The sequence below is a fragment of the Anabrus simplex genome, chromosome 1, assembly GCF_040414725.1.
Source record: "Anabrus simplex isolate iqAnaSimp1 chromosome 1, ASM4041472v1, whole genome shotgun sequence".
Taxonomy (NCBI): domain Eukaryota; kingdom Metazoa; phylum Arthropoda; class Insecta; order Orthoptera; family Tettigoniidae; genus Anabrus; species Anabrus simplex.
In genome coordinates this window covers 1,684,892,986-1,684,920,669 of record NC_090265.1, presented here as the reverse complement: position 1 = coordinate 1,684,920,669, position 27,684 = coordinate 1,684,892,986, and the positions used below count along the sequence as shown (strand labels likewise).

Below are 27,684 nucleotides of genomic sequence, written 5' to 3'. Positions count from 1 at the left end.
GTGTGTGTGTGTGTGTGTGTGTGTGTGTGTGTGTGTGTGTGTGTGTGTGTGTGTGTGTGTGTGTGTGTGTGTGTGTGTGTGTGTGTGTGTGTGTGTGTGTGTGTGTGTGTGTGTGTGTGTGTGTGTGTGTGTGTGTGTGTGTGTGTGTGTGTGTGTTTTTTTTTTTTTTTTTTTGGTTTTTTTACACACTCTCTGAAATGTACATGATTATTCAATGTACAGGACATGTTCAATATGCTCACCTTCTCAGCATACAGTACAAAAGCTTCAAGACGAACCTGTATGTTTGTAACAACTCTACGATGCATGTTCTTACTCAACACTTGGAAAGAAGTCAGAATGGCCGCTTGCGATTGCAGAACATTTTCTGGTTTGTGTTGGTAGATTATCTCCTTCAAATATCCCACAGGGAGAAGTCGCAGGGTTTAAGATGTGGTTTGGGATATCGATGGAACATCACACAGGGCCTGAAATGTTCATGCAGGAAGTCCAGAACAACATTTGCTGTGTGCGGACAAGCTCCATCTTGCATGAACAATTGTATTTCTAGTGGTAGTCTTGTTGCAAAATGTTGTGGAAGGAAACTGTTTTGCAACAAGTTCATGTAATGTACATTATTGTCTGTGTCATTGAAAAAAAGATTGGCCTAGTAATTCCATGACTGGAGATTACAGCCCACATACATGCACTTTCACACCAAGACTTTCAATCTTGTGCACAATATCAGGCTTTTTTTTTTTCCCACCCAAAATCTGACATTCTGTTCTGTTTGTTTGTTCACGGGACCTTTGAAAAAATGTTTGCCTCATCACTGAACCATGTGTTGTGCAGTACGGGATCACCTTCTGCAATAGTCGATGCAGCAAACTGTACTCGCTGTTAGTTTATGAGCTGTCATAATTTTGTGTGTAAAAAAGATCAAGCTCAGTCTGCAGTATTCTCTGAATTGACCAGTGAGAGATGCCCAGCTGAACACAGGCAGTTCTGGTGGATTTGGGGGGCTCTGAGCCACAGCTACTCTCTGGTGAGCGGGCCTACTTGAGATGGGGCCCTTTTCTCTCCGTAATATTTCCTTTGGTTTCAAATTTGCTGGCCAGTCTATACACAGTCTGTCAACAGGGAACCCACCGGGTACCGAAATGAACACAAAAACTTTCCCGAGTCCGAGCTATACTCTTTGTTTCCACATAAAACAACATTTGTTTTCACCTTCTACTCACATGTCAACCTCCCTTTATCCACCATGCTGTATAACTGGAAGCCAGTATGCGTGCATGACGTGCTGCCATTTGTTGATTCATGCATGAAACAAGGTTTCTGTTCACAAATGGATTTGGTTCTGAGTACAGATTTGCATATTTTATAAACAGTTTTCAATGTATGACATTTTGTGCATCATCCTGTATGTACTTAGAAAACATCATCTCAGCTATGCAAGAGCAACAGAAATGCAACTAAAGCACAAGGTTGGTAAAATGGGATTTTGCACACAAGATTATCATTCATTGTGTTACAGACCAATGCTGTGTGTAGACATCTTGGGCTATAAGGCATGCTTGAACATGATGAGGCATGTTCAGCACCAAAGAATTCAACTAGTTTTGGGGCAAATCATACCACTCTCGCTGGCAGCTTCCGTCAGCTTATGAATGTTACCATGAGGATTAGGATGGTGGTTAGTTGCTGTCTTAAGTTCACGACATGCATGTTCAACAGAGTTCATGACCGCAGAATATGTTAGCTACACCATTCACTGTATGCCGTGCATTTTTTTAAGAAGGTTTCTATACCTTCCAGTGTCGACTCAGTACTACAGCATTATCAGAGTCAAGAAACCCTGTGTAATTGACAAAGTGGTATAGGGAAGAAGGGAAAGATACCAATACGAACTAGCACAGTATCATTATTTTAATCATAGGCGTAAAGTTCATAATGTTAAGAAACTCCGAACTGTTGAGGAGTGTAAAATTTCAGTTTTTTAGTATTCTCACAATGTATTTGTAAACAAAAATCCATTAACAAACCTCCAGTCTTTGGATCCAATATGTACCATAGAGGATATTGAGATTAGACTCAAAAATAAATACAGTTCTTGTCGGAGTAAGATCTGATACTGCAGCCAGTCCAGATGGTGTTATTGTTAGAGCTCTGAAGGAGTTGAAACCAACATGAGTATTGTGCCTCTTGGAAAATGCCATGCTTAAATTTTAAAAATGACCAGAAGTATTCAAAACAGCCAGGACAATACTTATTCACAAGGTAGGGCGTGATGAAGATATATCTAACTGGAGACGTATATCCATATTTTCAATGAAATGAAAATCCACAGCCTGTTTCCTGTCATTCGACCAGGTCAGGAATGAAATGAATGAAGCCCCCATCTATCTGCGAAAATAGGAATTGTGCCAGCTGCCGAAGCCTGTCGCACTCCTCTGAGGCAATGACAGATGAAATGAAATGATATTGGAGAGTGTTGCTGGAATGAATTATAACAGGGAAAACTGGAGTACTCAGAGAAAAACCTTTCCCGCCTCCACTTTGTCCAGCACAAATCTCACATGGAGTGACAGGGATTTGAACCACAGAACCCAGCGGTGAGAGGCCGCTGTGCTGCCGCCTGAGCCATGGAGGTTCCATTTCCATATTTTCAGTAATCAGACATATTATTGAAAAGGCCATTAATGGTCAGTTACGTGTAGGCCCTATTGTTTGAAAGGTTTTATCATACTTCCTAATACCCATGTAAATACTGTACTTCAGTTATTAATGGCTGCCTCTGGAGTGCAAAAACTAAAGGACTAAACTCCTGTGTTATATTCCTTGATCTTTCAAAGGCTTATGATGTCGTAGGTCATGTACATCTCGGAAGATGTCTTCATCATAAAAATGTGCTTAACAACTTGAGAGACTGGGTGATTGACCTTGTTTCAGGGAATGATATCCAGGTAGTGTGTGGCATAAACAAAACAGCAAGAAGAGAGTTTGAGAAAGGTGTTTCTCAGGGATCTCCCATCTCCCCTGCATCATTTAATCTGAGTATTGATGATACCATCAAAGAACTGACAGATGATGAAGTTAGTGAAGTACAGTACAATCTGGATAATCTGACATATATGGGACCGGGCAACCGCCGGATTATCGAAAAATTCCGGATTATCAGGAGTTTTAAAGAAAAAATTACAGAAAAGTACAGTACATTTCTATTTCTGGAAAAAATAATACTTACACAGGTTTTGGCTATGAAAAATAATCATTGATTGATTTCTTTTGTTTCTTTGTTTTATACATTTTATCAAAAACGCACTCTTGTAATTGTTTAAGCACCAGGACATCATCACTTCCAATGCCATTTTCTTCTGCCCATTGAGTGCAGACATTGACAGCATTCAGTGCATTGCTATTGGTCACAGTTCGCCGAGTCGAAACCTCCAAGTCATCATTAGATTCGTCGTCCAGGGATCGAATTTGACCGAGGATTTCTTCGTCAGACAGGGACTGAAAATTTTCCTTGCTTGTCCCTTGATGCCAGTCAGTGATATCCTCGTTTCTCAGGGTAACATCCACTTCACATTTGTTAGAAAACTCTTGCAAAAATTGGGAAGTCAATTGTAAAGAAGAGTTATCATCTTCAGATTGATCAACCACGTTTTCAGAATTGAAAGCAAGGGTGCATTGGCCAGACAGAATGAGTAGATAGTGAAGGGAGGAGGGAGGGAAGACAATATGATACGTGTTTCCCGAGAGTGCCAGGTTACCAAACATGCCGGACTAACCAACTGCCGGATTATTGAGATCGTACTGTATTTGGATACCAACTGGCATCTGAAATTAACAACAATTCAGCTTTGGCTTTTACTGATGATAATGTTTTGGTAGCAAAGGATGAAACATCTGTCCAGTCACTCCTGAATATCGTTGTGAATAGTTTACCTGGCATTGGACTTCCTCTTAATTCTTCGGAATCCTTGTGGTTATCCGGAATAGCAGATTTTAAAAAATAATTTTAGTATGTCCACTGAGGATAGAACGAAGATTCTGAAAGCCAGTTATGGTTTAAATATTTTATAAAATGTGCTGGTATAGACTGCATAGTGCTCACCAAGCGGAAGGGCCGTGCATGTCAATGCGCTACATCTATGGAACCAGGCTCTGCATTTGGGAGACACGTGAGTTCAAACCACACCCTCGGCTGTCCTGATAATGATTTTCTGTGGATTCCCATTTTTACTTAGAGGTAAATGTTCGGACAGCTCCTATTCACAGACGACAGCCGCTTCCTTCCATCTCCTTACCCAATTCCATTTCATCTTCATAAGTTCCAGCCGTAAAAACATGCCATATAAATTCATCTGACCTCATTTCTGACCTTGTATCAAGAAACAGGACTAAGGGGTAGACATACATAGATTGTAAAGTGTTCAATAATTTGTATTATGTATGTATGTATGTATGTATGTATGTACATCATACTCCATGCCTTTACTTAACAAAGCATGTTACAAGAAAGACTAATTCTTGTTTTTTTTTTTTTGTTTTTTTTTAAATACAGCATAGTCAGACTCCAATAGAACATTTCACTTATGTGTGGAAAAACTACATTAAAACTGCCAGAGCCCGCTACATTGCCATTGTGGCTCATAGCTACGGAGGAGTTGTCATATTAAATGCGGTAAGTTCCCATAAGTTCTTCTTTTCAGTAATTATTGTTGATTGTATAATGCATTAAGTTTAATTGAAAAACATCTAGTCAAAATCATTCAATTTTGAAATTATTTTAAAAGTTCATATGTATTTTGTCTTCATTCAGTGATTCATCTGTGAAAATTGGTCTTAAGACAGCACTTGCCTTGACATTTTCCCACAATTGTGGTCTTTCCTCATTGGATCAATGAGCACAGTTTTACACAGTTATACGTAATGTGCGGTTTGAAGAGAAACTTCAAGAGACCAGCGTAACATCATTTTTTCTAGTCCCTATTCGTTCTGGCTGTTGGTAACCATCTTGGTTGTACTTACCCTATTGTGAGCTGCTTGGAATTACTGTGCCAATGTATTGATAATCCAGACTGAGTTTTTTAGCTATTCCAGTTATCTTTGCATGCAGAATTTCTTGCAGTGGATGGTATCTGCTTCTGTTTCTCATGATGTGACAGAGGTATTGAAGCTTTCTCGTTTTTACAGCGGTCAGTGCTTCCTTATTCCTTCTCATCCTTGGAAGGATTTGTGCATTTGTAACATGATCTGTCCATGACGCTCTTATCATCTTCAAAGGCCTCAACTTTTTATTGAGCGACTTTTTCATATTCTAAGTTTCAACACTGTAATAGAGAACAGAAAACACATGGCAGCAAGGAAGTCTCAATTTTTAGGTTAATGTTGACTCATGTCTTTTTAAAAGTTTTCCCATTTTGTTGAACACAGTCCTGGCTTTTCCAATGTGGGACTTAACTTCATCCAGATTATCCTATTGATTGTTAACGATGGTACCGAGATACAGTATATGTATTTCCGGTCTTGTTCAACAGGTTTCTGATTGATTATAAGATGACATTTACAGGTAAAGTTTTTGTTTTTGACCATAACTTTGGTTTTCTTTGTGTTAATGTCAAGACAGTATTCATGGTTAGTTAGTGCTACTCTGTTGATGAATTTTAATTAACATTGATGCTTTCATGGCCTGTACTTGTAGACATGATATATGCTTTCGGGCTTATGCTTTGTCAAGAAAATAAGGTGAAACTCTTTAAGTTTTGCAGAGAACTTTGCTCTGCATCTTCAGAAGAAAATTTGACTGTTCATGAGGAAGACTTCTACAATAATGAGGGTCGAATTTAAGAAGCTTTACTGTTGGTCGATGTAAGTGGTACGTCATTCGTCACCAGATGGCTCGCTGTATGCTGGCACAGTGCTAGCATTGCAAATGGGAGCTGACAACACCATTTTTGTGTGTGTGTGTGTGTGTGTGTGTGTGTGTGTGTGTGTGTGTGTGTGTGTGTGTGTGTGTGTGTGTGTGTGTGTGTGTGTGTGTGTGTGTGTGTGTGTGTGTGTGTGTGTGTGTGTGTGTGTGTGTGTGTGTGTGTGTGTGTGTGTGTGTGTGTGTGTGTGTGTGTGTGTGTGTGTGTGTGTGTGTGTGTGTGTGTGTGTGTGTGTGTGTGTGTGTGTGTGTGTGTGTGTGTGTGTGTGTGTGTGTGTGTGTGTCACATAGGTCACCAGATGAGCAGAAATAAATAGGAAAAGAAAAAAAAAAGTGCAAAGAAAGACACCCAGGATAGAATAGAACAGAGCTGAAAAATGAAAAGAAAGCATGTGGAGAAACCCATAGGGTGATAATAATGCAAGATGGTGTTTCTTAAAATAGAATTCTATTTTAAGTTTTTCTATTTCAGGTAAAATTCTCTTACCTTCTTTTCCAGGTAGCTTATAAATTTATTTATTCAAAATTAATTTTGGTAGGTTGAAGAACCTGAGAGTTATAGATTACAAGCTGACTCATAGTCAGGGCGACAATTCCTCTTGGCCGCTATCTCAGTGTCGGATATCCTTTTCTCACGTAGACTAAGCGGACCTCGAACCAGCCTTCATATCAAGGGGAAAAAATCCCTCACCTTGCTGGGAATTGAATGCAAGTCCTCCAGTGAGAGGTGGGCTTCGTATCCCTAGACTGCAGGACCAGCTCCATATGGCATAGAATAGAAAAATTATGTTAATACCTACAGTGGTATGGACACATGAGGAGAAGGAATGAAGGAAAAATACCATAAACAGGCATCACCTTGGCGACCCCACACATCTCTCAGGGCACGAGTTACCCAGATCTCCTCTCTGGGTGGGAGTGGTAAAATAAATCCATGGTATCCCCTGCCTGTCGTAAGAGACGACTGAAAGGGGAACCATGGGCTCTGAGCTTTGGAGCGTGGGTTGGCAACCATGGTTTCCATGTTGACCAGATATGGCAGTAACCTGTGAAGAAGTGAAACTGCAGAATGTTTTGTTTGTCTTTTCTGCATTCCATGGAGATGCACATACAACGTTTGTCTCTGGGAGTTTCACTCCTCGGTCACATAACCAACGGCACGATCCAGCACAGGGTGGGAGTTGTTCTGAATCAAGAAAAAAATGTGAGAAAGGTGTCTGAGATTGTACTGCCATATTCTGAGAGCAGCAAATGGTGCAGTCGTTCGTGATGCATTCATCTTCACCGTTGTTGTTAAGCACCCATGTGGAAGGTCAAGACAGTGCCGAGACACCTTGGCTGCAGACATGAAGATTGCTCAGCTGTCACCAAGCTTGGCAACTGATTGCTTAAAATGACGTTCGTCGATCTAAAGAGCATAACCTGCACCTGTGGGGGAAAACGCTAAGTTGAAGAAAAACATTCAATCAACTTTTCTACTGTTATTTTTTCAGAGTGACTTCTTATCTCACTAACTAACTGCGTAAAAAGTTTCCTTCTTAGTTACTTGTCACTTCTGTAGTCAGATTTGTTTGTGTTAATCTTGCAAACTTGATTGGCATTTAAGATTGCTTAAATGTGAGTGGTATTTGAAGCTGCTGGCCATAGAAAGGAAACACTTGGCTGACATGCGTGTAACCTATCAACCTTGCAGTTAAGGAAGAGAAGTACTGTAGTAGTATAAGTGGCCATTGTCAGTAGATTAATTGACCTTTTAAAGAATCCTGTATTGGGACAAAATTTCGGTATGTTAGCATTTCATAAAACCAGCAGCAGTCGTGTGGATAATTAATACACAACCTTATTTCTTTCTCCTTGTCCTTTATGACGTATTTCTTCTTGGTTTTTCATAAAACTAAGTGTACAGTAGATTTTATCTTTATGCATGTCATTCCTCTTTCTATACTCCCTGATACATATCTTTTCCTTTACAGGCGCAGACATTCTTCTCCGATTTCAACCGGAGAGTATTTGCCATTGCCATGACAGATTCTGCCCACCACTCGCTTTCTGCTCACAATTTGTCGGGGAGGACAGAGAAATATCTTCTCAAGGTAAGATTAGGACAAACTTGCATTCTTCCTATTCATTGTACTGCATAGTAGACTACTGATCTGCAAGATATTCCACAGAGTATCAGTGATAACTAGCACCCACGTTTACAATAAAACCAGTGTTTTAAATTACGTATAATGTTCAGTAAACAGCTTCTAGGCATTACAAATGTTAATTTGAAATTTGTGTTTTTTGAAATGAAACAAAACAGGATGGTTAATAATTTTGTGTGGCTATTACTGGCCAATTGCAGCCCTTGTAAGGCAGACCCTCCGATGAGGGTGGGCGGCATCTGCCATGTATAGGTAACTGCGTGTTATTGTGTTGGAGGATAGTGTTATGTGTGGTGTGTGAGTTGCAGGGATGTTGGGGACATCACAAACACCCAGTCCCTGGGCCATTGGAATTAACCAATTAGGGTTAAAATCCCCGACCCGGCCGGGAATCGAACCCAGGACCCTCTGAACCGAAGGCCAGTACGCTGACCATTCAGCCAACGAGTCGGACAACAGGATGGTAACCACAAGGAAGTCAAAATGGTCAACTTTTTTGCAAATAATAGCTTGGAAATCACAAAGTTTGGACTCTTCACTTTTTCTGTCGCCATATTACAATGGTATTTCTTACGAAGAAGACTACTGCATTTCTTTGTTACCGTATTTCTACGAATCCAAAACGACGCTGAATGAAAGACAACCCCCACTTTTTCCTTCATAAAAGATAAAATCATGCTTAAAAAGTACTTCATGAAATCATAATTGTATTTATAATAACTTTCAAGTTTAATTTGAGAAAAAATTAACACACTTAAGTATTGATATAAATCATACCTACTTAATCATTTTCATTAGAGGTATCTGATACTGCCTTTGAAAGATCAGAGAATTCCACTTCGCGAGTCTGCATTTGTATTGCATCTCGTGTTATGGCCATTCCGACCTTGTGTTTTTCACGCAGATACCTCACAATTTCCTGTTCGACTTCTTTAAAATGTCCTTGTTGCAGGCCACTGAATATCTCTGTTTTCACGCCAACACCAAACATTGGTTTTAGTTATGCCATATTTTCTTGCGACTGCACAATTATTCTTTATTTCCGCATGTTCAGACTTAAAATTGTCACCATAATATCGAGAAGAGCCCATTAAAAATTTGTTGGCAATACCTGTTCCACGTGACCCTAAAATACGACGATCCATCAGGAAAATATTCCTGTTGTGTATAAAACTGTTACTTTTATTAAGCGTAAGGTACAACCAGATGTCACTAGACACAAGTCTCCCTTGCCAGCTTCAGTCGGCTTCAGCAGCTAGTAATGTGTAACAAAGATGTAGACGTTGAAAATTGAGTTCTGTGCACCACCTTATGGCCATTTGCTCTTGCATTTTTTTTGCGCACATACTTCACAATTTCATGTTAGACTAATGTAAAGTGTCCTTGTTGCATGCCACTAAATGCATTTTTTTTGGTACAGTATGCATTTTTAAGCTATATTTGTTTTCACACTAATATTGAACATTGGCTTTAATTAAGCCGTTGAGTCGATGACCTAGATGTTAGGCCCCTTTAAACAACAAGCATCATCACCACCATCATCAGTTATGCCGTCCTTTCTTGCAGCTGTACAATTATTCTTCATTTTTGCGTGTTTAATAACCATTAACTTAAAACTGGCATCACAATATAAAGGAGAAACCATTGAAAATTTGCTAGCAATACCTGTTCCACGTGTCTCTACAATACGACAATCCGTCACGAAAATATTCCTGCAGTCTATAAAACTGTTGCTTTTACGAAGTGTAATGTACAGTAGACGCGTCATAACTCTGCCACTGAGTAGCTGTGGACTTTCTAAGAATTCGAGGGGTCTCATCCTTGCAATTTAAATTCGAACGACATTTCCTGCGTAGGTGGGGCTTGGAAATACACTGTGGTTGACCCTGCAATTAACTCAAGAGAGTAATGTTTTGATGTCATTCTGCGTATTTGAGAAACGTTTTTGTAGAGGCTAGTAAAATGTCATTTTCTCTTTACTATTTTCCAAGAACCAGTGATGTTACACAGAGGCACTACACAACCAGCTGCTGCAGCTAGCGATATATAATAAAGACACGGGTAATGATGATAAAAGTGTTTTGCGTGCATGAGGAGCATAAAGAGAAGCAACATGGTTACTGTGGTAGCTGCCAATTGTGTTCATTACTGTTAGGTTGTGAATGCATGACGACCCTTGATTTTTAACATGACATTCTGAAGAAAAAACGTAGTCTTGGATTCGGAGAAATATAGTAATTTTTTTCTCTCAGTCCATTCCTTCAGCCAAGTGTCATTCCGTGCCTCTGAGGTAGTCTACATGGTCAATCAACTATCAGTCAGTCAATCAAATGTCAATAATCTGCATCTACGGCTATCGCCCAGCTAGCAGATTCCCATCAATTGTTTACGTAATTTTTCTTAAATGTTTTCAAAGACCTTGGAAATTTATTGAATATCTCCCTTGTTAATTTATTCCAATCCCTTACTCCTCATCTTATAAATGAGTATATTCCCCAATTTGTCCTCTTGAATTCCAACTTTATCTTCATATTATCTCTCCTAGTTTCAAACCCTCCGCTTAAGCCTATTTGTCTACTAATTTCATTCCACGCCATCTCTCCACTGACAGTTCAAAACATACCACATTATCAAGCATCTTGTCTCCTTACTCCCAAGTCTTCCCAACCCAAAGTTTGCAACATTTTCGTAACACTACTTCTTTGTCAGAAATCACCCAGAACAAATTGTGCTGCTTTCCTTCGGATCTTTTCCAGTTCTCATATCAAATAGTCCTAAACTGGGTCACGTACACTGGAACCATTCTCTAACTGCAGTCTTACCAGAGACTTACGCGCTCTCTCCTTTACATCCTTATTCATCATCATCAACACTTTCCTATTCCAGTTTCCCAGATGTTATGTACAGATGCCCACCATCTCTTCAAAATCAATCAATCAATACTGATCTGCATTTAGGGCAGTCGCCCAGGTGGCAGATTCCCTATCTGTTGCTTTCCTAGCCTTTTCCTAAATGATTTCAAAGAAATTGGAAATTTATTGAACGTCTCCCTTGGTAAGTTATTCCAATCCCTAACTCCCCTTCCTATAAATGAATATTTGCCGCAGTTTGTCCTCTTGAATTCCAACTTTATCTTCATATTGTGATTATAGGAAAATTTTCTTCTCGTATTAATTTAATATTTAGTGCTTGACAATAATGTATTTTAGTGTACCATTTGCCACCGAGGTAGACACCTCATTTGCAAATAAAGAGATTTTGATTTGATTTTTGATTTTGATCTTTCCTACTTTTATAAACGCCACTCAAACTTATTCATCTACTAATGTAATTCCACGCCATTTCTCCGCTGACAGCTCGGAACATATCACTTAGTCGAGCAGCTCTTCTTCTTTCTCTCAGTTCTTCCCAACCCAAACTTGGCAACATTTTTGTAACGCTACTCTTTTGTCGGAAATCACCCAGAACAAATCGAGCTGCTTTTCTTTGGATTTTTTCCAGTTCTTGAATCAGGTAATCCTGGTGAGGGTCCCATACACTGGAACCATACTCTAGTTGGGGTCTTACCAGAGACTTATATGCCCTCTCCTTTACATCCGTACTACAACAAAATGGTTTGAGACAAGGAGAGGTGTCCAACAAGGAAGTGCCCTATTACCACTCTTGTTCATAATAGTAATGGAAAAGATCATAAAGTCTATCAAGAAAATAGACAGGAGACCAAATGGCCTGGTACAGTATATGCTTCTGTTTCTCCCTATAAGAGCACATCATCAGCAGATACTGGGGAATTTGGTCTCCTGTCTATTTTCTTGATAGACAATATGATCTTTTCCATTACTATTGTGAACAAGAGTGGTGACTGGGCACTTCCTTGTTGGACATCTCTCTTTGTATATCTTTCTGGAATCCTACAAGTTAAGCTTCACTGGAATAACCTTTCCTAAACCCGGACTGCCTTCTATCATACCAGTTATTAATTTCACAAATGTGTCTAATATAATCAGAATGAATACTTTCCCAGAGCTTACAAAAACCACATGTCACGCTGACTGGCCTGCATATATCTGCATTGCTTGTCACCCTTTCCCATGTACTCTGGGGCTACTATTGCAAGTTTCCATTCATTTGGTATTGCTACTTCATGCAAACAGCAGTCCAATAAGTATTTCTGATATGCCACTATATCCCAGCCCATAGCCTTTAATATATTATCAATCTATCTTATCAATTCCAGCAGCTTTTCTAGTTTTTAACTTTCGTATCTTTTTGTAAATGCCTTTATTAGCATATGTAAATTTCAGTAATTCACCAGTATTAATCGCCTTCTTTATCTGTTACCTTCACATACTGCTGACTGAATACTTCTGCCTTCTGTAAGTCCTAGCTTATACACTCCCCTTGTTCATTAATGATCCCCGAACATCCTTCCAGAACCTGTTTCTGCCTTAAAGTATCTCTATGTATCCTTCCATTGCTCCCTAAAATTCATATGGCTACTAATTATGTTTGTCATCATGTTATCCTTAGGTGACTTCTTCACTAAATTCAATTTTCTAGTAAGCTCCTTCAATTTCTTCTTACTCCTACAACAATTCCTATTTCTTTCTAATCTGCACGTCCTTATTAATGTCTCTATTTCTCTGTTACAATATAGTGGGTTCTCACAATACCTTATCAGTTTTAAAAGTATATGTATCTATTTTCACTCTCCTTAACAATTCGATGGGGCATTATCAATATTAATGGGGCTTATGGAAGAAGAGTTAATGATATTCGGTTAAGGGGAGATAATGAGGAAGAGAGAAATTATAAAGTGAACAAGTGTACTGTATGGGTGTTAAAAGGGGAAGGGAAGAATGTGGGGTAGGACTGTTCGTCAGGAATACTGTTGCATGCAACATAGTTTCTGTTAGGTACGTAAATCAAGAAGTCAATATAAAGAACCACCTAATCGATTAGGTGGTTCTTTATATTAACTTGATTATACTCATTGATACGGTCATGAAATGGACAACTTGTAATAGGTACGTAAATGGCGAATGATGTGGGTAGATTTTGCAGTTGGAGGAATGAGGACGAGAATTGTCCCAATGTACTCATCTTGTGAGGGTGAGGATGAAGTTGACAAGTTTTATGAAGAATTGAGTGACAACGTAGTCAGGGTCAACAGTAAGGGTAGGATAGTGTTAATGGGTGATTTCAACATGAGACTTGGAAATCGAATTGAAGTATACGAAAGGGTGATTGGTAAATGTGGGGTTATATAAGCTAATAGGAATGAGAAGCGTTTGCTGGACTTCTGTGCTAGTATGGGATTAACAATTACGAATACATTCTTCAAGCTGTTCATTGCTACACATGGGAGGGTAGGGGCACCAGATCCTTAAATAGATTGTATCATAACCGACTTTGAATTCAGGAAGTCTGTTTGGATTATGTGGGTATTCCAGAGATTTTTTTGATGATACAAACCACTACAGTGGAACCTCGATTCTCCGTTTTTGGAGGGACCATGAATAAAAAGTGTACAACACGGGAAAACGGAAAATTCGGGAACAAATGAACCATCAACAATTTGGGTAAACATCAATAAAGTGAAATATGTATACTTATAATCTTACAGACACCCCTAAACCAAACCAAAGTGCAGCCCCAATGGGCCTTCCGCCTACCGAGCGACCGCTGCTCGGTCCGAAGGCCTGCAGATTACGAGGTGCGCATGGTCAGTGTGACGAATCCTCTCGGCTGTTATTCCTGGCTCTCTAGGCTGGGATCGCCATCTCACCATTTAATAGCCCCTCAGTTAAAGGTAATCGTAGAATGAGTGAACCTGGAACCAACCCTCATATCCAGGTAAAAATGCCTGACCTGGCCAGAAATCGAACCTGGGCGCTCCGAGTGAGAGGCAGGCAAGTTAAACCATGGGGCCGGCTTCAAACTTTAATTATCAGTATGCAACTTAAAAATCTCAAAACTTTATATTCAGTTTTACCGGGGAAACTTTGTCAGTTTCCTCTGAAAACTTGTTTTAAGTTCAGCAACTTTGATCATGCAAACTCTTCAAAAAATCTAATGCCCGTAACGCCAAGCCAAACAACAATCGACCACAAGTAGTTTTTAATTCTCTAATCTAAAATAATAAAGCACATTAGATACAAAAGCGCCCAATGTGATGGCAAAATTCCTTTATTTTATTTTTATCTTCCATTGTAGTTTGGTCACCGGTATACCGTTCGAAGCCAGTTTATAGAAATCTTGTACTGCATGCGTAAATTAGGCCTACATCGACTTTTAAAGGTTATGTTGAACTTGAGAATATGGTTTCAAATATAAGTATTGATCCTCAAGTTCTCGAATGCATTCTATTCAATTCTACCCGTCACTAATCACAATAAAATTGGAAAGAGAAAAAAATCATTAACACTTCCGAAATTACAGTTATTCGCGACCTTGAACTCAGCTGAAAAGCGCGCTCCCTGTACAAGTCGGTACGAGTGCGAAATGATACAAAGTTTTTAAATGTAACATGCGCAAATAAAATGACTGCAGTTTTTGTAACATTTTAACACAAAGACGTGGAATTCTCAATCTTATATTAGGACCAAAACAGTAATAGGCAATCCCATGGCTTTATATATGTAAGGTACAACATCTGTTCTGGTCTCGATAGCATAATCATATACGATAATGTTAAAACACTAAATTTGATGTTACTTAAGAAGGAGCAGTTTCGATTCCTGCCTGAAAGCCCAGTTAGGCGATACACTAGAAAAAAGTAACAAAAGTAAACGTGTAACCATGGACAATAATGTAGACGTTTTGCAAGTACGAACATTTGACGAAACTTGTTCCATCTTCAAGCAGAGCTGTCGAAATGCGCTCTGTCTCCTTCCAATTATTGTTGTGGACACTCTCTGCTTTATGATTTCCAAGGATTCTCTAAACAATACCACCCAAATGCGATGCTAAGATGGTCCCTTATGCAAGTTCACCGCGATCGCTTTTCAAGTACGGCATAGTACTTCCTCAAATTACCGCAATGATGGGACGTTAACACCAAGATCCGTAAGAATGCCATAGCCATCCTTTCGTGAGGTACAGTTTCTTGGAAGGAAAAAAAAAAAAAAAAAAAAAAACACGCATGATCGAGGATTTAGCGTTGATGGGACTGAAATTTATGGACAGTTCATCCGGGAAATCATTTCTTCGAGGAACAGATAATGCAGGATTTTTACAACGTGATTTAATTAAGATGCTTGCGGGACCACGTAATTTGAACGAATAATACGGGAAAATGTAGTTTCCAGGAACGTATAATCGAGGTTCTACTGTATTTGGTCTAAGTATCTCTAGGCGAGGCTTCGTGGCTCAAATCCCGGTAGTTCCATGTGAGATTTGTGCTGGACAAAGCGGAGGCGGGACAGGTTTTTCTCCGGGTACTGCGGTTTTCCCTGTCATCTTTCATTCCAGCAACACTCTTCATTCTCATTTCATAGCATCTATCACTCATTAATAAATCACTTTGGGATATGCGACCCCATCGGACTAATACCCTATATCTGCTTCATTCATTTACATCCCTGACCCGGTCAGTGACTGGAAAACAGGTTGTAGGTTTTCATCATATCTCTAGGAATAGGATAGTGAAAGTGAAATCTCTCTGCAGACAAATAAGGGTAGTGTACCTTACCTTACTTTGACTTCTGTCCTCTTCTTCGCCTATCTAGTTACTTGATAGAGAAGTGCATAGTTCAACTATGGGTCTGATTAAATATCTAAAATTAAAGTAGGACAGGAAACCAAAATACTACCGTAAATGAGAATTAAGAGATATGGGGTGGAAAAACTTTAATACACAAGCACAAGATGAAAAAAAAAAAAATTCCCAATAAACAAAACATTATACAAAAGTTATACAAATTATTCACAAAAAATCCCTTGAAATTGTGGAGGTCTGCCCGTCTTTATTATCGTTGGAACCGTGAGTGATTAACATGGCCTGACTTTATCTAACAAATAAGTTTGAACAGTGTAGATGTAATTATTGTCAATTAAGACGATCAGCTACATGAAATTAGGAATGATATATTCGCATATTATTTACACTCATATTACTCCCAATATTAAGGGACACAAAGATACAAAAATATATTCACTCCAGACCATATATCGTCGTCGTCATCATCATCATCGTCAATGTCCCACTCCAGTTGCCTGGGTGTGGTTTACAAGCCTCTTCCACTCCTTTTTGTCCTTCCACTTTTCCTGCTCCATTACTTCCGCCACATCGAAACCAGCTTCTCTAATGTCTTTCCAGATCTGATCCATCCACCTTCTTCTTGGTCTTCCAACTGGTCTCTTTCCCTTAACTTATCTTTCCAATTCCCTTCTTGCTACCCATTCTTTTTCCATTCTTTTTACATATCCGAACCATCTTAGTCTTGCTTTCTGTATCTTCTGTACTAACGGTTCTACATTTAGCTCTTCTCTGAGTTCAATATTTTGAATTCTATCTCTTTTTGTCTTTTTAACCGATGTTCTTAAAAATTTCAAGATCTGCTGCTTAGATCTTCTTACCTTGTCTCTTATTCGTTACCAGTGTTTCTAGTCCTATGTTACAATTGGTATGAAATACTTTTTATATAATGTTACTTTTGTTCTTTTGGGTACACTTTTGTACACTGCTTTTACTCTTATGATACAGTATTTTTGTCTTGTTAATTAATGATTTTGATACATTCCTTTTCAGTAGGCATTCCCAAACATGTTTTCTCTTAACTGTATCATAAGCCTTTTCCAAATCAAAATATACGAAGATGATTTCCTTGTTGTTTTCGAGATGTTTTTCCATTATCGTTCGCACTGTAAATATCAAGTCTATTGTTGATCTATTTGGTCTAAAACCATATTGTTCTTCCTCTAACTGTGTTTCTAGTACATCCTTCAGTCTTGTCTATGATTTTCTCCATTATTTTTAGTCCATGTGATAATAGGGTTATATCTCAATAGTTTTCACATTTCTTCCTATTTCCTTTTTTGAACAGTAATACAATGCTCCCTTTTTGCCAATCTTCAGGTATCCTTTCATCCTTCCATATGGCATTGAAGGCTCGGTATAGCCACTGTAGTCCAATGCTCCCTGCTGCCTTAAGCATATCAGCATTGAATTTGTCTTTTCCACTTGCATTACCATTGGTCATTGTTTTCACTGCCCTTTCAAGTTCCTACCATGTTATCGGGTTCTCTTCTTTTTCTCGATCTGTAGTCACGTCCTAGTTCGTGAACCATGGGCAACGGCTGAGTGGCCTAGTAAGTGGTCCTTAGAGTGGGGATAAAAGTTGCTGTGGAATGGGAGTGGGCATCTCGGGCATATTTGAGCCATGGCCATTCTTGTGCTCACGCGGCTAGGACTACACAATCCACCAGTGGTCCATAACCTGTTAGAGGAGAGATCCTCACTTGGACTATGTGTAAGTGGGGCATCATCCACCTTCATGAATTTACCGAGCTCAGAACACTTTAACCAAGCTTCAGACTTATGGGAGTAATGGAGTCCCACTCCCATTTGACAAGCGAGGGACTCCTTGAAAACAACTTGGCGAACGAAATGGAATTCGATGGGGAGCTATCAATATTAATGGGGCTTATGGAAGAAAGGAAGTAGAACTGGCTGAGTCAGCAAAGAGGATGCATCTGGATGTGCTAGGAATAAGTGATATTCGGGTAAGGGGAGATAAGGAGGAAGAGATAGGAGATTATAAAGTGTACTTAATGGGTGTTAGAAAAGGAAGGACAGAGTATGGGGTAGGGCTGTTTATCAGGAATACCATTGCACGCAACATAGTTTCTGTTAGGCACGTAAATGAGCGAATGATGTGGGTAGATTTGTCAGTGGGAAGAATTAAGACAAGAATTGTGTCCATGTATTCACCATGTGAGGGTGCAGATGAGGATGAAGTTGACAAGTTTTATGAAGCATTGAGTGACATCGTGATCAGGGTCAACAGCAAGGATAGAATAGTGCTAATGGGCGATTTCAGTGCGAGAGTTGGGAATAGAACTGAAGGATACGAAAGGGTGATTGGTAAATATGGGGAAGATAATATGGAAGCTAATGGGAATGGGAAGCGTTTGCTGGACTTCTGTGCTAATATGGGTTTAGCAGTTACGAATACATTCTTCTAGCATAAGGCTATTCACCGCTACACATGGAAGGCTAGCGGTACCAGATCCATAATAGGCTATATCTTAACTGACTTCGAATTCAGGAAATCTGTTAGGAATGTACGAGTTTTCTAGGGATTTTTCGATGATAGAGACCACTATCTGATCTGTAGTGAACTAAGTATCTCTAGACCTAGGATAGAGGAAGTGAAATCTGTCTGCAAATGAATAACGATATAAAATCTCCAGGATGAGGAAATTAGACAGAAGTACATGAATATGATGAGTAAGAAGTTTCGAACATTAGACAGTAAGCTTGTTCAGGATATAGAAAAAGAATGGGTGGCATACAGGCATGCTGTAGTAGAAACAGCATGGGAATACCTAGGAACAGCTGTGTGTAAAGATGGGAAAAGGCGAACATCTTGGTGGAATGATGAAGTGAGAGCAGCTTGTAAACATAAAAAGAAGGCTTATCAGAAATGGCCCCAAACAAGGGCCGAGGCAGAGAGGGAATTCTGCGTAGATGAAAGAAACAGAGCGAAACAAATAGTTGTTGAATCCAAAAAGAAGTTGCTTGAGGAAGTTGAAAGGATGGTAAATAAACTCCATTGTCATAAAGCAGCAGGAATAGATGAAATTAGACCTTAAATGGTGAAGTATAGTGGAAAGGCAGGGATGAAATGGCTTCATAGAGTAATTAGCATAGAGTGTTGGTAATGTACCTTCAGATTGGACAAAAGCAGTAATTGTACCTTTCAATAAGTAAGGGAACAGGAAGGATTACAACAACTATCGAGGTATCTCATTGATTTGTATACCAGGCAAAGTATTCACTGGCATCCTGGAAGGGAGGGTGTGATCGCTAGTTGAGAGGAAGTTGGGTGAAAACCAGTGTGGTTTCAGAGCACAGAGGGGCTGTCAGAATCAGATTTTCAGTATGTGGCAGGTAATTGAAAAATGCTATGAGAGGAATAGGCAGTTGTGTTTGTTTCATAGATCTAGATAAAGCATATGACAGGGTACCGAGGGAAAAGATGTTTGCCATACTGGGGGACTATGGAATTAAAGATAGATTATTAAAATCAATCAAAGGCATTTATGTTGACAATTGGGCTTCAGTGAGAATTGATGGTAGAATGAGTCTTGGTTCAGGCTACGTACAGGGGTTAGACAAGGCTGTAATCTTTCATCATTGCTGTTCGTAGTTTACATGGATCATCTGCTGAAAGGTATAAAATGGCAGGGAGGGATTCAGTTCGGTGGAAATGTAGTAAGCAGTCTGGCCTATGCTGACGATTTGGTCTCAATGGCAGTTTGTCCTGAAAGGCTGCAGTCTTTTTTTTTTTTTTTTTTTTTTTTTTTTTTTTGCTAGGGGCTTTACGTCGCACCGACACAGATAGGTCTTATGGCGACGGTGGGATAGGAAAGGCTTGGGAGTTGGAAGGAAGCGGCCGTGGCCTTAATTAAGGTACAGCCCCAGCATTTGCCGGGTGTGAAAATGGGAAACCACGGAAAACCATTTTCAGGGCTGCCGAGCGCCTCTACGCGCACGGCCAACTCGCCCGGTAGGCTGCAGTCTAGTATCTTGGAACTTGTAAATAGGTGCAGTGAGTATGGTATGAAAATTAGCCCTTTGAAGACTATGTTGATGTCAATAGGTAAGAAATTCAACAGAATTGAATGTCAGATTGGTGGTACAAGCTAGAACAGGTCGATAATTTCAAGTATTTAGGTTGTGTGTTCTCCCAGGATGGTAATAATGGTAATATAGTAAGTGAGGTTGAATCAAGGTGTAGTAAAGCTAATGCAGTGAGCTCGCAGTTGCGATCAACAATATTCTGTAAGAAGGAAGTCAGCTCCCAGACTAAACTATCTTTTTACATCGGTCTGTTTTCAGACCAACTTTGCTTTACGGGAGCAAAAGCTGTGTGGACTCAGGATATCTTATTCATAAGTTAGAAGTAACAGACATGAAAGTAGCAGGAATGATTGCTGGTACAAACAGGTGTGAACAATGGCAGGAGGTTACTTGGAATGAGAAGATAAAGGCTGATTTAGGAATGAACTCATTGGATTAAGCTGTACACATAAACCGGCTTTGGTGGTGGGGTAATGTGAGGCAAATGGAGGAGGATAGGTTACCTAGAAGAATAATGGACTCTTTTATGGAGGGTAAGAGAAGTAGAGGGAGACCGAGACGACGATGGTTAGTTTCAGTTTCTAACGATTTTAAGATAAGAGGTATAGAACTAAATGAGGCCACAGTACTAGTTGCAAATAGAGGATTGTGGCGACGTTTAGTTAATTCACAGAGGCTTGCAGACTGAACGCTGAAAGGCATAATGGTCTATAATGATTATGTTTGTATGTATATATGCATGTATGTATGTATGTATGTCTTATCTCCTTCTTCCTCCGAACAATCATCTTCATTGTAAAGTTTTTCAAAATACTTTGCCATCACCTTCTGAAGACCCTTTCGTCATGTACTATGGATCCATCTTCTCTCTCTAATGCCTTGATTTTTTCTTGATTTATTCTTTTCAGTTTCATTACTCTGTATAATAGTTTCTGATTTCCTCTGTCGTGACCTACCTGTCCTGAGAGACGTTCTCGTAGGTTGGTCACCAGGCAGTTGGATGTTGAAGTATTACCTGTCTGCCGAGCGGAAAGTAGGGAGGTAATTGTAGGTGTGACTCTGTCCCGCAACTCACGAAATGAAAGAATTGATAATTTCCACTGTCCTTTATTAACTAGGACGACTAAATCTACTATCACTATCACTATCAGCCATATTCAATCGTTTTTTACGATGTGGCCTCTTTAAGTCCGAAGCAAGGTAGGTTTTCATGAGGTCTCTCCATCTGGGACGGTCTTGAGCAATGTTCTGCCAATTGATCCCAGTAATCTTCCGGATGTCTTTATCCCATCTGTCCGGTGGTCTTCCCCTTGGTCTGAGATGATCTTTCGGACACCACTCAAGCACAAGCTTTGTCCACCTACCATCAGTTCTCCGAGCAACATGGCCTGCCCACTGCCATTTTAGGGTAAATACCCTTTCTAAAATGTCACTGACCTTTGTGACTGACCTGATGTAATCTGCTCTCTTCCTGTCTTTCTTCGTCAAGCCTAGCATGAACCGTTCCATAGATCTTTGGGTGGTTCTGAGTTTTTGCTTAACAAACTCGCTCAATGTCCAGGTTTCACAACCGTAAGTCAGTACGGGGAGAACACTCTGGTCAAAGACTATCTTTTTTAGGTGGGGTGGCATGTTGGATTTGAAGACTGAAGAATTTCTTCCATAGGCTTGCCATCCTAGTTTGATACGTCGGAAGATTTTCGGTTTTAAGTCCCCTTTCATGTTTACAAGTTGCCCAAGATAGACAAATTCATTGACCTGTTGTAATGTGGTGTTTCCCACATGCAGCTTTCCTGTTGGGGCCCATTTGTTAAGCATTACTTTGGTTTTAGAAAGGTTCATGGATAGTCCCACTTTTTGACAGGCTGAGACAAGATCATGTATTAGAGTTTGTAGTTCATCGATGTCGTTGGCCAAAAGTGTAATGTCGTCTGCAAACCTTAAATTGTTCAGCCTTTTCCCATTGATTTTGATTCCTGTGCTTTGCCAGTTGATTTTTGACATGGCCATTTCTAATACGGCTGAGAACAGCTTGGGAGATATGGGGTCGCCTTGCTTAACACCTCTTTGAATGGGAAAATCCGTGGTTGGCACATTGATGTTCACGAAGGCTGAAGAGGTTTCGTAGATATGCTGGAGAACTCTATTTACAAGTATTTACAAGTTGGATATGTCGTTCTGAGGAGAGAGCAAACTTGCTCCACGCGCCTACTCTACGACCAAGTGTAACTCTGAATTTTTGGCCTGTGGCATGTATGTCTTATTGCTCGAAAGAGCCTCGTCCTGAAAAGTACGAATCACTGGTTGGGAGAGAGCCCCGCGCCATCTTGGCCTAGGGTTATATCTCTGCTCCTGGACTCAAAGGTCGATCCCTTCCCACGATGCTAGGGGTTGGGTCTTATGGGCGTTACTTAGCTATTCACCTTGTTGGTGGCGCCCTCAACTAATTACTCTCCAATAATTATCCCAATACGTGCTGCCGTCTGGGCACTACTGTCTCTGTCTTACTTTTCACTCATCCTTCCTTGTTTTTCTCTAAAGTGCAACTTTACTGGCTTTGTTTCTTTGCTAGCTCGCTGTCCGGCCCGCATACCAACTCTGTTTGTCCACATCAAATAAACAAGCTTCCGCTCTGGTCAACAAGCCTTCGTAAGCGTATTTCACAAGCTGCTCTCCACTACATGTAACTTCTTGAAAAGTTACTTCTTCCTTCTAAATGTTAATTCTGACTATAATTATTATACAATTACTCTGATACTACAAGGTGTCTCATATCGATGATTATTATTCTAATACTAGTTTGTTTCCCTGGACACTTTGAGTTCGAGTCTCAGCTGCGAACCCCGGCTGCCGTCCATCTGGCAGTCTGCCGGTTCTAGTCCCTGGGGAGGTCGGTACACAACATCTCCCCCTTTAGGGAAGAAATAGATGCAACCATACGTTGCGTCCATTTCTGTCCTACATTATTTACACTCTGATGTTGCCTGTGTGTAAGGATCGGCGACCCTGTGGTGAAGGGGAAGGTTGTTCTCTACTCTGATTAACACTTGTATCTATTTCTACTGCTTCTATAGATCTCACAGGTGTACTAGGGCGTCCCCCAGCAGGCCTGGAGTGTAATTCCATGATCTCCTCAGACATCTCCGAGCGTTCCCGGATCCGCCTGGGATGTTAGAATATAGTCAAATAGTCAAATCTTCGTCTGAAGTCTTAACCTTATCACCCTTCGTAATAACCGTTTGCTTTATACATATATTAGGGCGATGAGCCCGTGCATCTTCAAACCATCTCTTTGTTTTGCTGGAAACCCTAGTTTCAGACAGCAACAATTACAACAATAACATCCTAAAATTAAACTTATGATACCAATGACTATCCACACAATATATTTGTACACATTAATATGCTGATAAATCATTTGTTTTTGCATTTCTTCTTCTTTTTGTTTCACCATTTCTTTCACCTCCTGTGTTTTATGGGTAGCCCATTTCAAATCATCAATGTGATTTAATAGGTTATTTAATGATAACTTATTCATTTCAGGTATCTGTTCTAAGTTGATTTCACTACCTATCTTTTCGCAACAGTCATACTCAAGCGTAACTTCTGGTACAAAATCTTTACTTTGTGTAGTGTTTATTTCACCTACACCTTGTATTTTACTATGTGGTCCATATACTGTACAGCCTGCACGGAAAACAAGAATACCAGTGCCTGCTAACCTAATATCACTGGTGGTATCTTCACACAAACATGTTACCTTAGTTTCTTCTGGGGATATATATATATATCTATTAGCTCTAATAGGTATCCACATGAGCTGTTGAACTGGAAGTACTCTTTTATCACAATGATCTGGAATCTGACTAACTCCCATTATTAACTTAATCGCAGTTATTTTGAGTGTACGCTGTATTAATGGGGAATTTGACATGACACAGTTTCCAACTGGGTGTTACTACCTTACATTGCTTCACCTGATCCTTATCTGACTGAACATAAGTTTGTTTTTCTTTGTCCATAAGGATATAATCCTTGGTCTCTTGAAGATAAACAAAATGGTGTGGATTACTCTTCATATATGTGGGGAATGGAATCATGTGATACACTGTATACGTTACCCTATCTGATGATGTGCACTAGATCATTTTTACTTGCGAACACTTCCACTGTGGCTACTTTGTAAATCAAGTAACCGTAAGCTGATTTTAAATGAAATGGCAAGGACAATCCTTTAGGGAAATCTCCCTCAGCTTTCTTATAACCTTTAATAATATCTGGTGAAATTATTTGAACTTGAATACTCCTACTTGTGCATTCATTATACCTGACAATACAACACTGTAATGCTCATACAGTTGTATGAGAAGGCCTTCAATCTCAATTAAATGTCTATTTACTGAATTTTCTAATTCTGCTTGCTTAAATGCTTCTGCAATCTGAAGCGTGCTATTGGCAAGATAAGATCTAATTTCTGCAATGTTCTGAGTAAATCTTTGCTCATTTGCTGTGACATCATAAATGGTGCTGTTCATAGATTGCAATGTTGATTTTACGACTATCATTTTATCTTTTGCAATTTTCATAATTGGTAATTGTTCTTGTTCTAACTCACTAATTTTTGACTCATATTTGTCTGCATCATCCTGACTTAATGTTCCAAATAACGCCTTTGCGATGGAACCTACTGCATTAATTAAGCCTCGTTTTCACCTAGTGTTATCGGTTTCCCCTATTGGTTTAGTAATCCGTGTAATTAATTCCTTTGATTCCTTAATTCTATCCAACTGTGCACTTAGCATCTTAACATCCTGCTGACACGTTAAGTTAGTACTTCTTTCTAACTGTGTACATATTAACTGAGTACAGTGTATGTGTCTTTTGACATTCGAAAATACATCACTTAATTTATTCAGATTCACATAGGTAATTAGTGTCCATTTAGTATGATATAATTGTATCTCACCCTGATTGTCGAAATATGCCCCTGGAGTACTTTCATATGGTGTCACCTTGACATCCAGTACTTCTCTGGTCGTTCCGTAGCGGTGTGACGTCACGACTATCACTGCTACTACAGTGGAGAACAATCCTAGCATTCGCGCCATATGTTCTGTCTACCTGCAAGGTAAAAACAGGATATACATTACTCTTCTATCTGTGAATACATTCACTTCCCAGTTCTCACTTCACTCATTTACAAGTACAATTTCAAACCGTTCTTATGTACCTTAACTCTTTTTCCTTTCTTGTTCATCTGTAGGGTGCAGTTCACTCCTGAAACATCTACTATCTCGTAAGGGCCTTCAAATGGTGGGCTTAGCTTTCTGGATTTTCCTCTTTGCAATGCGTCATTGTGCAAGAGAACCTTATCACTTACCTGGAAGGTGATCTCATTCTGCTTTTTGTCATAATGTTCTTTCTCTAATTCTTTTTGCTCAATTAAGGTTTTTCTGGCAGCATCGTGATTTCGCCTAAGCTGTGCCGTCAGTTACTCCACCACGTTCTGGTGCTCATTGTAACTCATCTTGGGTGGCTTTTGTAGCACCCCTGATATATTTGCCTTCTTTCCGAAAATTAATTCGCAGGGTGTGAACCCTGTACTTGTGCTCTTTGTGGTGTTATACACAAAGCTAGCTGTGGGCAAATACTTGTCCCAGTCATTTTGCTCCCCTGAGCAGACATAATGCCTTAGGTACTCCGTGAGCACCTTATGGGATCTTTCTATGCTACCATTCGACTGTGGCCTAAAGGCTGTGGTATGTGTTTTTCGAATGTGCAGCGTTTTACACAGTGCCTTAAACACATCACTCATGAAATTACTGGCCTGGTCAGTGAGAATCTGCTCTGGTATCCCGTAGATACTTACCACATTATTGATTAGCGTCCGTGCCACAGTTTCTGCCTCCTGATTGGGCATGGCACTCGCTACTAGGTACTTCGACAGCTGATCTTGGCATGTCAGAATGTACCTGTTTCCTGCGTCTGTCAACGGAAGAGGTCCAACTACGTCTAGGGATATTTTCTCAAAGATCGTGCTGGGTGTATCCGTAATTCTCATGGGAGCCCTGACGTCTGGTCTGGTCCCTTTATTTTTTTGGCAGGAGGGACGGGTGCGTACATAGCGCTCAATGTCCTCTTTCATGCCCTTCCACTGAATTCGTTCACGTAACCTGGCGTAGGTGCGCGCTATTCCTTGGTGGCCTCCCACCAAAGAATCATGACATTCTTTCAAAATAGCTAGCTTTTCAGCTTCGTTTAATTCGTTCTCTTCCTCCGATAAGCTACCTTCGGGCGAAATCTCCTTTGCGTTATCGTCCTCGGAAACCTCGCTACCGTCCGCTTCAATTCCCTCTGCCGTAGCGCCCTCGGGTTTTGAAGACAGTACTTCCTCTTTATTCTCGTCTGAGGCCTGAGTTTCTAATGTTGTCTCCTGATGAGACCTCTGCTTAGTCGAGTTAACCACTCGCGCTTGGCATTTGGGTTCAGTGGGATTCCTACTCAGGGCATCTGCATTGCAGTTGTGTTTGCCCTGCTTATATACGACGTTGAAGTCGTATTCCGCGAGCTTCAGCCTGAACTTTAGCAGGCGTGAAGACGGATCTTGCACGTTGAAGACCCACTTCAACGGCTTATGGTCTGTCACAACAGAAAATTTTCTCCCAAACAAATACGGTCTGGAGTATTTTACTGGCCACACTATTGCCAACAATCCCTTCTCAGTTACGCTGTAATTCGTTTCTGCTTTATTAAGCGTTCTACTTGCATAGACAATTGGAAGGTCTTTCCTGATAGGTCCTTATGACAATACTGCCCCAACCGCTTCGTTGCTCGCATCAGTGGTAACAACGAATGGTTTTTCAAAGTCCGGGTACTGCAGTATGGGTTCCTCAATTAACTTTTGCTTTAGTGTCTGGAACGCTTGTTCCTGATCGTCTCCCCACACAAAGGGAACGTCCTTCTTTACTAACTGATACAGCGGTTTCGCGATTTTACTGTAGATAGGTATGAATTTCCTATAGTATCCACTCAGTCCGCAGAACTGCTTGATCTGGCGGCTAGTGGTCGGCCTCGGAAAGTCCTTAACGGCCTGTACTTTACGCGGGTCTGGTAAGATTCCTTCGTCAGTAATTACATGTCCTAGGAACGCTATCTCGGTTCTTAGGAATTCACACTTATCTGGCTGGAGTTTCAGCGTGTTCTCTCTCAGCCTTTGAAATACGTCCCTTAGCTTCGCGTTGTGCTCCTGGATTGAACTACCGTACACAATGACGTCATCCAGGTAACACAGATATTTTATACCTGTTATCCCTGTGAGCACTGCGTTCATCAGCCTCGTAAACGTGGCTGGCGCGTCTTTCAAACCCATGGGCATCTTCCTGAATTCGTACTTGCGCCGTAGAGCAGAGAATGCCGTCTTTGGCCTGTGTTCAGGTTTTAGTAACACCGGGTGATAGCCACTTGCGAGATCTAAGGTCGAAAGATATCTCGCCTTGCCAAGGACGTCTAACAGTTCTGAAATTAATGGCAGGGGATAACTGGTTCCTATCGTTATCTCGTTCAATTTTCTAAAGTCGATCACGGCGCCATTTTTCTTTCCCTGAGGCGTCTAATTTCTTGGGTATTAAAAGTAATGGGGCGTTCCAGCCTGATGTGCTAGGTGTGATAATTTCATCATTCAGCATCTTATCCATCTGGGCTTGTATTTTCCCCTTCTGTGCTTCGGGAAGTCTATACGGTCGTACATTAATTGGAGGTTGATCTTGGGGTGTAGGGATCTCGTGCTGTAGTACGTCAGTGTGAGTCAGTTTGTC

The 27,684-nt window shown here is 40.3% G+C and overlaps 1 protein-coding gene across 4 annotated transcripts in view; it reads left to right on the top strand.

The window, feature by feature from the left end:
• LOC136881829 (FAM172 family protein homolog CG10038) overlaps window positions 1-27,684 on the top strand; it is a 160,258-nt gene that overhangs the window by 44,633 nt on the left and 87,941 nt on the right. For all 4 annotated transcript variants that reach the window (XM_067154286.2, XM_067154272.2, XM_067154266.2 and 1 more), the window contains exons 6-7: window positions 4,550-4,669; window positions 7,888-8,007. In XM_067154286.2, coding sequence (XP_067010387.2) covers window positions 4,550-4,669; window positions 7,888-8,007 — 240 coding nt within the window. The remainder of the gene's footprint in view (window positions 1-4,549; window positions 4,670-7,887; window positions 8,008-27,684) is intronic.